The following is a 14,998-nucleotide window of genomic DNA, read 5'->3' as shown; positions in this document are numbered from 1 at the left end:
TAGTAAAACACCACAAGCCAAATATACCTAAAATGAGAACAAGACTGTAAAAAGATGCCACCAGGGGAACTCCACCACTGGGTTTGTACTGCCTGAGTATCTGCTTGTGGTCATAGCAGTGCCTTTGGATTTAGCTGCTCCCTGGTGTTCTGGGGCTTTCCAGTAGCTGCAGTTCAACACTCCTGATACTTTTGCATCACAGTCAAATCTACCATCACTGGCAGACATGTTTATGAAACACTGAGTGACATAGTTAGTTTGCTATCAGATTTCTCATGCATTTAAAATGTTATCAAATAACTCCAGACAACACAAATTCTGGAACTGCATACAGTGTAGCATAGGCTGTGCAGTATTCATCGTTATAAGAATCAGTATTTGTTATTTTTTCTTAGTATTAAAATTTTTCTTAGTATTAAAACTAAAACTTATATCTCAGGGTAATGAAAATAAAAATGTACTGGTTGTTAATTCACAAGGGTATTAACATAATATTTAATTCAAACTTGTAAGTGCTTAAAATTACAAAATAATAATAATATTCACAATTAATGCACTGCCTTCACCAATACCTACCGTATTAAAATAGTAGTTGATATTTTATGTTCTACATAATACTGCTTTCTGGAAGGACGGGAACTAAAGATGACCTAATTGATGATCTACGATCTGAACTTGGATTTCGACAGAGCTCCTAGAGATTCACCAATGATACACATTCCACGTTCATTACCTATGTCAAGAGCTCCACCTGGTGGAGTAACAGTAACACATCACCCTCCCGCAGCACTCCATGGAAAACAAAAAATCCTGAGATAGAACTGCTTATGTTTGAAAGGAAAAAAATCACCACTGTTACTAGGAAAATAAATAAATAAATAATCACACTTTGAGTCACAGATCTCTGAGATCCACGGGAAGAAAGAAAAGGAATTAAAAAGTTCACCAACTTTCTCAGTGCTTTGTACTCTTAGGACGCACACAGATTTCATCTGCCTGCTATTTCCGAGGCTTCAGAAATAAGTCTGACCAAAAGCACTGCCCTTTTAAAAGTATGCATCTACTTGAGAGAGCCATCCCATTTCTGTCCATGGGCAGAAATTATACGTCTTCTCAGAACTGTAAACAGAACTGAATAACGTGTGCCTGATTCACCCATCAGGCAATGTTACAAATGCTACACTGCGGTTTGTTTTCTATTCCGCAGCTTATTTTCCCCACACACATTTCAAAAATGACCTAGATCTAGCTAAAGTCATTACTAACTGACAGCCATTAATCTGAAGATTAAGGCACTGCAAACAATCCTGATAACAATTCTGTGCGTTTCCAATTAAACAGTCCTGCTGATAGATGGCCGCACTGCAATAAACCAGAAAGAAATGGAGTTCTGCAAAAAGAAATGCCTGCAATTCTACCTGCCATTATGCCTGCCTGTCTTTATGTTGCTTCACATATTTCAGGATAAAGTACCTTAAAAAGGGCATAAGCACATCTAGGCTACCAAGTATATTTTACACATGTAACATCTAGTTCTTTCAATCTTTGTCTACATTTACACACTTCTGATGGGGAAAGCAGGGCATCCATGAAGAGCGCAAGCAGAAGTGGAGAATGTCTTTCTGTTAATGAGAGTAGCAGGTTATTTCTTCCCAGAACTCAATATGCAGACGGTTCTCTGACTCATCTCAACAACTGGACAATATGAGTCACATATGTGTTGTTAGTGGCAGGTACAAGATAGTGCAGAAAGTACTCAAAAGAAGAAAAAAAAAGAAAAATAAACCAGGGAAAGTCAATTCTCGAGGCAGCTTAACCTAATTTGTTTTCAAGTTTCATACCTAGGTACAGGTTAGTATACTGCAGTAGTGCAGGTTACTTTAATAATTCAGTGATCGCAATGATTAAAGAAATATATAAGGAAGGAGAAAGATGTCTCTGTCTCTCACTCAACATTATTGCAGTAGGGATATTTTTGCCTAGGTCCTTTCTTACCGGCTGAACTGAAGGCACAAAGGTGACACATACATGAATTGAGTTATTAATAAATAAATGATGGTGAATTTTCAGATATACAACCATCTACCATTGAAGACAACTAAACAAGTTTACTGGACATCCTACTAACAACCATAAAGAAATTCTTAGCAATTTTATTTTCGGAACTGAAGCACACAATGTAAAACATAATTCAGTGCATCCTATATTGAAACTATGTGCATTTATCTGCAAAAATCGTTTGTAACACCAGAGGGCACCATTCAACACACACGCAAAAAAAAACAAACCCTGCCATCTACTGAGCAAAAACAGTCATCTCCAGAGAGCTAAAACTCAGGCAAGACTCATACAGACTAACCTGCCACGAATCTCACCTGACTCTTTATAATAAACAAATAAATAAGTAATTCTCATATTATCTGATCTATAATAATACCAATTTCCATACCTACTCACTGTCACTCGAAGATGCTATCAAAAACCCCTTCACAAATGGTTACAGCATAGTTTCAAAAATATGTTTCTGCTACAGATGTACGCAGATTATTTCTGTAGATGCAACCAGGATGAATCTATTAAATGCCCAACTGCAAACCGGATTAAAAGAATAACAGCACAGGGTTTTGTTTTGTTTTTTACAGTTACAGTTTGAAGAATGGTCATAGGTTAATTTAATACATTGACAGGACTGCTGGGCTTGTAAGTATAAAAGGAGAGGAGACAAACAATACTTCTGAGTATTCAGCAAACACCCCAAACTTCCTTTTCACAACACAAACCTGGTTTTCACGTCTACACCAGCTTACCACCACAGAGTGAGGATAATCAGAAATCCAAACAACACAGCTTCCACTGCAATCTATCTGGTGGGAATTAAGCTTGGAAGAGTGAATTACAAGAGTAATCAGAATGAAGCAATTTTTTCCTTATATTTATGGCAATAGATATAACTTTATAATGGTAGTGAGAACTCCCCAGGTATTCAGTCTTCAGGCAAAAGTGAACTTGAAAAGGGGAAAAAAAAAACAAACCATAAAACAAGTAACAACAAAACATCACAAGCATTATTTCTTGAAGTTATGTGATCTTTTTTGCTTGTTTGTTGTTTAAACAGGTAATGATTTGACTTTTAATAACTACACATTCAGAATAAATATCTCTGAGCTTATGCAGCACTACCTTAAGTTTTTTTGAGTGAACAATTCTCTTCCTAGTAATGAAATCATTTATAATAACGTGCTCTCACAGCATTAAAGAGGAGATAGACTATGCAAAAAATAGCAAAAATTGATGTCAACAAAGAGAGAAAATCCCACGTGTTTACAAGGGGTAGACCATGGAAATGCAGAGTAGAGTTTGATGGCAGCATGGCTCGGGTAGAGCTCTGGAGTAAACAAAAGGCCTAAAAGTGTGAGTCTCTGTTACAAATGCTCAGGTATGAAACACACCGGAGGTCTCAAATACTTTCAATTCTTATTTTCAGCAAGGACCATTCCTCAGACCACAAGCACGATGCTCTCCCTCACTTCTGCTCGGCACTGAGCTGAAATATCTACGCCAACACATAACTATCAGAAAACTACAATCCTAATTCTCCACACACCAAACTTTCTGCTCCTAATTTCTGTCCCATTCAGTTTTAAGGCGGTTAGAAAGCCAACAGATACTGCTGATGAAAGAATTCATAAAGCTGGGTCCAGCATGAGGAGCAAGGCTGAGGTTGAAGCTCAGCTGTTGGGACAGCAGTGCAGGCACTGCTGCAGGTCATCACCAACCAATGTCTGCTGCTGCCATGTTCACCCCACGCCCAGCCTGTCCCATTTCTAGGAAGAATTGCACATTCCCCACCCATTCCTGCATTGCTACAGTCTTTCATTTCCTGATTGCACAAGACAAATGAAGCAATTCAAACTGTATACACGTGTTCCTGTCAGTGCACTGATAACTGTACAGCAGGTGTTACATCTCCATGAGTGCTGTTACAATAATGGGAATCACATCTGCACAATAGTTGTACAAGTCTGACTTAAGATGTGCAACTTCTAGAATTGCAAAGGATGCAACAGAAACATTCACTTGTAGAACTTCAGATTTAGAAACGCGGGGGGGAAATAATTTAAGTTGATCAAAGTGAGCAGTTAAATCAAGTCACACACAAAAAAAAAGAAATTCAGGCACACAATTTGTATTCCATTTTTCAAAGCAGTAATTAACACACACAAAGAATCCTCAATCTAACAGATACAAATAAACCAACCCTCACATGAAGAAGCAGCGCTTGTGGAAAATCATGTTTTTAGAATTAACTGCTTGCTGCCAAAGCTAATTTTGTACGGAGATCAGAGATGCTCCCAACTAACTCCTATAAACACACTGCACGAAATGGCCAAGTAGATGAGAGAGAGAATACAGCTGTAAAATAGTATTTGCAATTCAAATTTCCACAATGAGTTCAGTGGGATCCATGCAAGCACGCACACAAAAAAAAACTGATCATGCAAATTAAGACTTTAAAACAGAACAGCCATTTTGACTACAATCATGGCATCCCTAAACACGATCCTACAACACATGTTCAGCTTAAGCTGCAATTTCACAGGAAACACTGCAGAAATTTCCTTTGTCTGGCAATATATGAAGATATTTTGTGTTTACACAAACTACAAACTTTGTATGGGTTTTTCCATGGAGTAATTTCATATAGGTTGCCATGTACACCCTTAAAAAGCTTTATAAAATAATGTCCAGGTGTTTCCTGTAATTCAACTTGAGTTATGGCAATAAGCACATTTCTTAAAACCTAACCAGACTTTCTTTGCCAGACACTACCCAGGGTCCAGTTCTACCATCCTTATTTATAATCACCTCTCAATGCACTATTTAAAAGATCTTATTACATGCCAGAACAATGCAGAATCCAAGCCCTCGCCTAATCAGAGAAAAGATTTTATTAATCTTAGTTTAGCTGGTATGCTTCACTTGCCTGGTTTTCCTGTATGTGCAATTTCTGTGAATTGTTCTCACTAATAGTATCCTGTTTCTATGAGCAGGAAAGGGCTGAGTACAGTTTGTTAGTTAACATTACTTCCTATAACCAGGGTCCACATTCTGTGGCAGCAACACTACAGCAGTCATTGTTCACCCTGGATAAGCAATGGAGCACACCGATGGCTGTTAATGGACATCCTCTGCAGCAAAACAAGAGCTGATAATCAGCAAACCCAGATTTGCAATAGACTTCCTCCTTCCTGTTTTTACACTGCTGACCAAGGAGATGCCGCTTCCTGCTGAGCCTTTGTGCTACTTACTGATGTATGAAGCAAGAAACTGAAAAACAAGTGCTGTGCTACTATTTTTTTTTCTTTCAAATTTGAGTTTTAATGGTAGATTTACAAAAAAAAAAAAAAAAAAAAAAAAAAAAAAACCACAAGGCAAAGAAAGTGAGTGGAGTTGGCACTTTGGTACTAGCTGCTGACATGCAGCAAAATGCCAAGTCTGGCCATCTGCTTCACATATCATCCAAATAATACAGTGAACGTAGCTGGAACTGATGCTATTTCATGGAAAATATAATCAGAAACAAGTCCAATATATATCAATATTCTTATTTTCCCTTTTTATTTCCACAGACCATAGCAGTAATTGATCACTCTGAAGAGAAATAGGGAATTTACCTAGAAATGACAATTTGAACTTCTGGGATGTTTTTAAAGGTTTGATCAGACTTCTGTTGTGCATGTCCCAGAAACTGTCAGCCATCTCCTACAGCTCACATTTCATCTGTATCTGGGATGCTTTATATGTAATCCAGAAGATAACTACGTACCAATTGCTTTTGTACAGCCTTCATGACACATACAAAGATTGAACAGAGCATTTAAAGTAACAAAGGCCCACTGACATAACTAAGATGCCTAAGTAACTTGCTTCAATTCATTTTGAATACCAATGCCACACAGATGTGAATATATTTAGAAATAAGAAGTTCCAGACTAAAAAAAATATCCAATAATGTAACTTTCACAAACAATTTGATTAAGAATGGATTTTATTCAATATAAAAAGAACAGATGATAACTCTTAAACGTATCACATTAAATGTATAATCAAAGCATACATTTTCCAATAATTTGATATTATTTGTGTTAACTTTATGAGCTCACATAGCCTACACGTAGGACATAAAATTTTGATTTTTCTCACACAAATCCACAAGCTATGCTACAATCCTGTTACAAGCACATCTCCCAGGTCACTGAAGAAAATGGAAGATGACTTTTGAGAAGCCTGTGTAATTCCAAAGCCCATCTTTCTGTTGGGAAATATTTTGTATATGTATACCTGACTTTACTAATATTTGATAAGTTCCTCCAATACTCCATCTTCTTGACAAACAGCCTAAGTGGCAGAAAAATTTGTTCAAGGCTTTAGGAAAGCTAACGCTGGCAACCTCACATTAATGCCATTTTTGAGAGAATATGGTGCATTTTGGTCACCCGGTTATAATTCCTTCAGTTTAAAAAGCAACATAGCACAAAACAATAAGAATTACATTAACTTCATGCTGAAATTAACCTAAAAACAAAGCTAAAAAAAAAATGCTGTCTCACTGATACCAGTGGGATAGTGACAGCCCACAAGCACCCCCAGGCATAAGGAAGCTGGCAAACTGAAAACCCCCGTGACAGCTGCTACCAACAGAAAAACCCAACGCTCTGTGACAGAAGGAGAGCAGAGGGTATCGACACTCAACCACATGATACTTGGATGTTTGAAGCTGAAATGTCCCAGGAGCCCCCTTAGATATATGTACTACAGCATAGGCATCATTCTGTACTGCTCTGATTAATGGAGAATTGCAAGACTTGTGCTCAATGCAGTTTTGCAAATAGATTTACTTTCTCTGAGACAGTGAAAATATCACTTAGTTGCAATTAATATAAAAAAAAAAAATCCTTGCTCTCTTCAGGTCACCTAAACCAAACACATAAGTCGGGGGGTGATGCACTCTAATACAAACCTGCCCTTCCCCTTCTTCACCCCTCCTCCAGCCATGAGGCCGTGTTACTGGCAGGACAGGTCCGCGGCAGCTTCTGCACAGGACCCAGCCAGTCAGGAACACAAATAACTCCTCAGCACACACAGACAAGATGAGGAAAAGACATGTTGCTGAGCAGACTTCAAGGTGAACATCAAACCGACCATGATGTCATTGTTTTACCAAGGTCTGCAGTGACAGGGATAAGGTTTGGGCATTTCATTCACTGTCAGATAGTAGCCAGAAAGACTGGCAGCACCTGGATGGTATAACTAGCCATAGCAAGTCCTTAAGTAAGATAAGATCTAATTTGACTATTTGATGTCAGTGCAAAACTAGCTTGATGTTTTTGAGCAAGTTAGAACTGAATATTGTACTACAGCACATTGAAATATTTTCCTATTTGCACACCCATTTCTGGCATTATTTAAGAAAGATCAGTCCTCATAGATTTCCACATTATTTCTGAAGTATAATGCGTGATGTAGAATGTGAAAAAACCCACTGAACTGCATGTAGCTGCAGTCAGGTTAAATTGAGATGAGACATGATGTGACAGACCACAACAGCCACCTATTAAGTACACCCCTGCGGATCTGTCAGCAGATGATGTCTTTCTTTTAAAAACTTTCAGGTATTTTGAAACATGTTTCCTGAACATAGGAACAATTTCAAGCTCTTTGGTAATGCTCATGGAATTACAGAGAACTCTTTCAAAAGCATTCTTCTCACAGGTTAGGGGTTAGGTCGAAGCCTCACTCAGCAGTTCCCATTTGGAAAACACTGCAAGGACTGAGTCAGGAGCTGACGCATAAACACTTACAAAGATTGAGATAACCTGATTTGCAGACACATATTTCATGACAGACTTAATCAGCATGGAACATAAAGATTTTTGTACAACCAGAAATGCGATGCAGACATGATTATCCAGGCTTTGTAAAAGCAAAGCACTGTGCTGAAACTTGCAGCAATTGAAGTGAATCCCCACCTTCTAAAGATCTTACGTGCAACCAGTGGCAAATCTGAAGAATTTCTGAAATATCAGGCTAGCCTACAGAATAAAGAAAAAACTGCAGTTCTACCACTGAATATATAAATGAGAAATAATTAGCCCATAGCATACAGTATTATTATGCTGTTCTGATGCTATATAATGGGCTAGTGACCAAAAAAATGTTGTTTCAAAAAAATACATATTGTGACAATCTTGTTCACACAGATATTTGCTTTATCCGACTCTTCCCTTTCCACTTCAATACTCTGAATATTACCCTGCTCCAAGCACAAAACCCGCTGCAAACACAACACAGGCAAGCCACTGGTTTACCAGGACACCTCCAACTCAATGAGGAGGCAGTTCTCTTCACTTTACAGACCCAGCTGCCATGTACAAGGTAGCTACTATAACAAAGATAAACTGATACATACATATATATCAAAGCATGCTCTACAATCTGATCCAGAAGTTAGAGCATTCCTGAAGAAACGGACCAATTTTTGAACCAGAAAAATAGCTTATAACACTGTGAAATATCCTATTTTTTGAAATTAAGATACATTATTAGATCAATTCAGTTCTGATTCAAAATGCTGGCTGATGACCTAAGAGTGCTTTTGCATTTGCTCTGCATTAAGAACAAGACTGAGTTACAGACAAGAAGAGAATTGCTGCCTCATAACCCAAAATCAAAATACGAGAACACAGAAAAATGCCTTTAGATAACAATACCTAACAAACACAACCATGGGGCAAAAATGAGGGCAACCACATTTTGCCATTGGATAACCACACTGCAAATCCCAGCAGCCCAAAGGCAAGCACTCAGAAAATGCATTTCCCAGCCTGAGAATGTGTAATGCTGCTCTGCTTCCAATAGCCAGAGAAATCACTCACCCTGCTTGTACTGCTGCTTACCAACTGTGCTGCTAGAGACAGAACCACATAGCCCAAGTGTGCCTACCAGTGATAGCACACACTCTCAATAAATCAGGTTACACTAAAGCTTCAGAGCATCCTGTCACACTGCAGAAAGCATTTCAGGCATTCAATTGCTCGGCTTTGGACAGACCCCTCAGAGGATATAGGAACCTCTCCCCCACATGACCACAGAGCATTGCAAACTCAGCAACACGAAGGTCATGAGACAAAGTGTTCAGAAAAGTAGTCCCACATGCTTATGCTAGATGCTGTCAAGCTAGAATTTAAGAGTTCATTCATTTATTTTTTAGAAAAGACCTTTGAAATATAACACGTGGTAAACAAGCCAAAAAAGACTCTTAAATCTTCTTCATCAGGATACAGCTAGAACAGCATCTCCAGCTTCGCTGAGCTGCTTGACCTTTGTTGATCAACATATCACTAACCGGAAGATAAGGTCACTCAGACTCTGAACAGAATTTATCTTATTAATTACCCTGGTATTTACAACAGAATATTCAAGAATTATTAAGACACTTTAAAAAGTTGACCACTGAAATGCCGTTAGTATATATTTATATAAAGTTCAATAACAGCCTGAAAAGTTTGGGTTTTTTTGTTTTTTTTTTTTTTGTTTTTGTTTTTGTTTTTTTGTTGTTTTGTTTTTTTGTTTTTAAATGGGAATAAGGGAGTTGTCTACTTCGTTGTCTTTTATCTTTTCTTTCTGACACCTCTTCCTGGTTTTGCAAACAGCTTGTATGTGACATGAATTACAAGGTATTAACACATTATATAAAAAGGTGTCTGTGAGGAGCCTCTAACAGATGTTGTCATTAATCACTTTCAGTTGGCCATTAAAGCTAGACAGATGTTGATAAAGCAGTCTCACAGAGCCTGCAGGAAAAAAAAAAAAAAAAAAAAGAAAAAAAGAAAAAAAAAAACACCAACAAATAAATCCTGGCCTGCTCTATGCACAGTGTATGTACTTAATGCAAGGAGTGTTATGCAGTTTATTTAAGTTGCATTTGTAGTGACTTGGTGCACGTCACTAAGTTTAGACATGCAAGTCAAATACCAGCAGTTTTTTGCTTTCAAAATCATCCAGTTAATACTTATAATATTAATAATTATCAATATAATCAAACACAGTCTCTGCATTTGATATCTATAAAGGTGCACAGCAATCTTCAGAATCTAACTTTCTGTCCTAAATAATAAGCAATGCCTCTGTACCTTCATTCCTCCTGTAAAGGACCTGGCTTCCCCACAGGGGTGCATCTTAGTACTATAAATCCCACACAGAACCAATCCACGCACTGTTCCTTACCTGGCAATTATCACAAAACCATTACATATCAATATCCTACACATCGGCATGGCCCCTCCTCTGCTGGAACAGACAACCTTGTGCCAGCAGAGAGAGATACACCGAGCTGGCAACAAAATGCTGAGGGAAAACAAAAGCTACATAGAGCCTACATATTATCCCCCTGCATCTCCCCTCCCTCTCCTCCCCCCCCACCCCCCAAAAAAACAAACAAACAAAAAAAAACTACTTGCTTGTAAAGCATTAGGAAAACATTAAGATCTTGACAGGAGCAATTGGAGATAAGTCAGATCTTGCATATCCTATCATCTCTGGCATTAAGCATTACCTCACGCTTCCCACCCAAAGCACTCGCCTTAAGCCCCTTCCTTTGTTCTGCTGTTTAAATAGCAATATTATTGCTGCACCTCATGTCATAGTGCTGTAAATGTTCTTCAAGCACTGAAGATTAGTAAAATATTCCATGTTATATAATGAAGTGAATGTAATTTCAGTCATCACGTGAAACAACAGTATCAGTGGATTCCTTGACTGAGAATCAATGGGCCACTTGATGTGGTGTGGCTTAGGCACTGCACATACAATTATCCATCTTATTTCTTTCATTTATATTGCTTAGTAAGTAAAAGCTGTGCCTTGTGCAGACAATAATGCTCCCTTTTATGTTCAAGTTTTTGTTTATCGAAATAGACTTTGAAATCAGAAGTGGGGTTTTAGGCTTTTCAGTCTCTCACAGCAACTTACCAATTTTAACAGGCTGCTAAGCAGACCTCTCAGTCTTGGTTTTAAACATTTCTGATTCTACAAAACAGCCAAATATTTCTATGGTGTCAGTCAGGCTTCTTTCAAAGTGCTCAGCCAGATAGAAATGTTCTTCAGTTCAAGTTATTGGTTTGTATGTAAGTATTAAGTGCTACATCACACAAACCCACACTGCTTTTCTACCAATTCTAAGTCACCAATGCAAAACTCCCTCTCTGACAAGTCAGTGAGATAACAAGAAATCCCTCTATGCTCATTTCAACATAAAGGACAGGAACCATGTGCAAAAATCATGACTCTAAATATATTTATTAAAGCTTTGACATTTTAAACGTATAGCACAGGTAAGAGATTGACATTGTCCCTTTCATATTTTATGTCTTTCCACCATCCACACTTGTGTTCCCCAAACACATCATCTTCCTCTGCTCAATCCTATTTTCTCTATGTCCTTCACATAAGTTGCTCTAATAAAAGCTCTAATTTTGGAGATTGTAGTAAAGCTGCAATTGTACTTAATATTTTGCTGCTATGTCTTTTGGGTTCGCAGTACTTTTTGCAGACGTCAGCTTCACTGTGCCTGGGCTTGTCAGCTCAAGCACGGCTGAAGTGCCTCCAGGGCCAACTCAAGCCTGAAAACACCTCAGCTGCCTTGTCTCAGCCAGAACTCATGAACTCTCAGGTGAAACTCCCCATCACACTCAGCTTCAGCACCTGTGCATGCATGTCTGGTACTGGCTGAGTTGCAGGAGAAGTAAGGGGAGACCGAAGCAGCCTCGCGCACTTGTTCTGAGCTGGCTAAGACCAAGGTGGTGCCTGGACCGCTCTACCACCACCACGCTCCTGTTCAGTCCCTGCCAGGACTGATGAGCCCTGGCCCTGCTCAAGTTCCCACACTGCAAACACCCACGCTCAGTGCTGGAGGACAGCAGCTATATACAGGCAACTGTATCAACATCACTCACTGTGAAGTACAAAATGACCCATTTTGCATCCAGCAAGCACTTCTGTTCCTTAAGCGCCCAGTATATAGCTCCTCAGCATCCCAATTCATTTGCCATTTCCTATACCCCAGCACACAGCACCCATCAAGAAACCCGGTGGTGCACTCCCAGACCTGCAAACCGCCTCTTCCAGTTTCCTGCATATCAAATCTCCACATCTTCCCAAAGAGAAAACCACCAATGGGCTGCTGCCCATACCTCTTCACTTCAGATATCTCTCACCCACTGGCAGTGGAGTTCAATGTGAGTCCTCTCCTCGTTATAAGACACCATACCCGACCCACTGCCCCCAAGCCCTCCCTTCCCTGAGCAGCCCGGGCTGAGGGCACCGCTTGCCTCCCTCAAGCAGCACAGATCAAGCAAAATCCTTTCTTTGACGCTTCAATTACGCCATTTGCCAGTACCTAGATTAAAAAAGAACAGCCATTGAGGGCACGGCATGAATGCTGTCAAACGCCCAGGACAGGAATACGAACACCGTGGTGAATTTTAGACGACCACTTCCACACACACTGAATTATCAGTCTATCGACTGTGCATCGACCGGCCTTACACAAACCCCCACCCGAAACCAGTTTTCGCTCCGGCTTCCAGCGCAGACCCCCACGAACGATGTTCCCGGCGAGTGCCGGGAGCCCAGCCCGCCGCACAGCCCACACCCAGCAGGTCCCGGCTCCACGTCCCGGCCGGTGGCTCCAGCCCCAGCGCCGGCACTGCCGGAAGCCGTGCAACGCGCCGCTCCCCCGCACACAATAACCGGGGGCGGGGGCACGGCCGCACCGCCGCTCTGCCCTGCCGTCAGCGCTGCCTGCCTGGAGCCGCAGCCGCCCGCGGCCGTTTTTTGTCGGGAGTCCCGACGGGAAGCGGTGGTCGGGCCCCTGCGGGGCCCCCGCGGAGGCCACGCGTCCCTGGGGCCCGACGCTGCCGCTCCCGCCGGAGGCGCCGCGGGCGGCCCCGCGCCGTCTCCGGGGAGGAGCTGTCAGCCGGGCCACGCCGGGCCCTGGCTTTACGGGGCGGGAGGGGAGAAACCTTCACCCGGCGGCGGCACCTCAACGCCCGCCACCCCTCACCTCAGGGTGGGCCCGACGCAGGCCGTGTCGGTGCTCTCGATCTCCTGCAGGATCCGATCATGCTCCGGGAGGCTCTCCGCCATCTTGGATGGGAGGGACCCGGCAGCCGCGCCGCTGCGGGAGGCTCCGGGGAGGGACCGAGGGCGGGGGCGGCCGCGGAGCCGGGCGGGGGGTACCGGGGGAGACCGGCGGCGGAGCTGTGCCGCCCGCGGCAGGACGAGGTCCCGCTGCCTGAGCCCCGCGCTGCTCCGGCGGTGCCGCACGGCGCAGACCTCCGTCCCGCAGCACCTCGCGGCGGACGCGGGCGACGGGCTCGAGAGCGGCCTTGCTGTAATGGGGAGTTCTGCTCTGCTTGTTGGGCCTCGGTTTGTTTGTTTACTCGCCGCATTGGCTCTTTGTTTGTTTATTTGTTTGTTTGAGCTTCCCAATGCCGAAAGCACTGCCTTGCTGCCTTTCAGGAGCTGATCTGGAACACTGCAAACGGGCATTGTATTTCTACATTGCTGCTGCTTGTGCGCTAGTGTCCTTGAGCACCAGTGCCATAAAACCTCCTTTTTCAGTCAAGTAGGAATAGCTCCTCTTCTATTTAAGTCGCATATATTGCGGTCTGTGGCCAAAGATGAGCTACTCCTTGTGTCTGCATGCTCAGGAGACAGGATACACCTGTGTTCTTGTCTGTGCACAGGTGGGAAGCCAGCACTGACTTAACTGAATGTGTTGATGACACCTACTGAAACAACAAGGAATATTCTAAATGTAGAACACGAAGTGTGTGCTGCAGAAAGAAAATTGGGGAAAATGCTACAGGATATCACTGCAGTAGTATTTCCTTCAAGAAATACAGTATTTCCTTTTTAAAAAAATGTAGTAACGATCTTCCCACATTCCTTCTTTTCTCCCTCGGCCCCACACTTCCCCATCAACAAACTACTCAAGTAATAGATCAACACATACATTTTTCAGGGTAAATGAAATTCTCTTTCTTTAGCCTGATAGTCACTGCAACCTGATGCCCACAGCAGCAGGCAGGCTATTTTTAAAGCTCTTCTACAGCTACTGACAATATATTTAGGCACATAACATCATGATCTTTTACATATTACCTTTTTTTTGTAAGTGCGGATATGCAGAAGAATTTTTTCAGTTATACCCTCACCACTGAAGTGTTTCCATAAACTGCACATGAAAAAAATTATTTACATTTTCAGATATTTAGGGATATCAACAGTAAAATTTTAAGCATTGTTTTTAGTGATTAAAAATGAAGTCACATTTATTACAAATTTAAGAATAAGAAGCAATTAATTCAATAGAAATACAGCTGTTAAGCTAAAGCTCTGCTACACAAAAGAGCGATTCTTCCCTTATTTTCATGCTTAAGTGCAATATATTTATTTCTGGAGAACACAAAGCCAGCCAAAGACAGCTTTCTCCCAGTAAAGAGTTGCACACGTGTCCTTGGTTTGTATTTTTCCAACCAAGCCCAATTACACCCAAGTTAAATCCCACTACCCAATAGATTTCAATGTCAAGTTAACAAAGTTTGTGATACACTGGGCTGACTCAGAACAGTGCTGAAGTCAGAACAGCTGAGGAGTGGAACAAATCAACCATGAACGATATAGCTGTATCTAAATGATGCATACCTTAGGGTGGTTCCAAGAGGCAGCTCAAAGGACTCGATCTCAGCAAGGGCATTTTCATATATCTGATCTTTGTTTTCTTCTAGATACATTTCAGACATATTTGGCCTGCTCTTCCTAGCCATAGGAAGGCCATAAAAACTGCTCTAATTTTAGGGGAGGACTTTTATTCTGATCATTATCGTTGACTAAGCGACTCTGCAGTCAGCAGAACCAGGCGTGAAAAAACAGA

The 14,998-nt window shown here is 41.3% G+C and overlaps 1 protein-coding gene across 6 annotated transcripts in view; it reads right to left on the bottom strand.

The window, feature by feature from the left end:
* The window catches only part of EXOC6 (exocyst complex component 6), an 82,121-nt gene extending 67,123 nt beyond the window's left edge, over positions 1-14,998 (bottom strand). For 4 of the 6 annotated variants that reach the window (XM_052676731.1, XM_052676732.1, XM_052676735.1 and 1 more), the window contains exon 1: positions 13,124-13,256. In XM_052676731.1, coding sequence (XP_052532691.1) covers positions 13,124-13,206 — 83 coding nt within the window. In that variant the 5' untranslated portion in view covers positions 13,207-13,256. Of the gene's footprint in view, positions 1-13,123; positions 13,257-14,769 lie in introns of those variants that run through there. The other 2 variants (XM_052676733.1, XM_052676734.1) reach the window with 2 other exon arrangements.

This window comes from Tympanuchus pallidicinctus, unplaced genomic scaffold (genome assembly GCF_026119805.1).
Source record: "Tympanuchus pallidicinctus isolate F22 unplaced genomic scaffold, pur_lepc_1.0 scaffold16, whole genome shotgun sequence".
Taxonomy (NCBI): Eukaryota; Metazoa; Chordata; class Aves; order Galliformes; family Phasianidae; genus Tympanuchus; species Tympanuchus pallidicinctus.
This window is presented reverse-complemented; position numbering and strand designations above follow the sequence as displayed.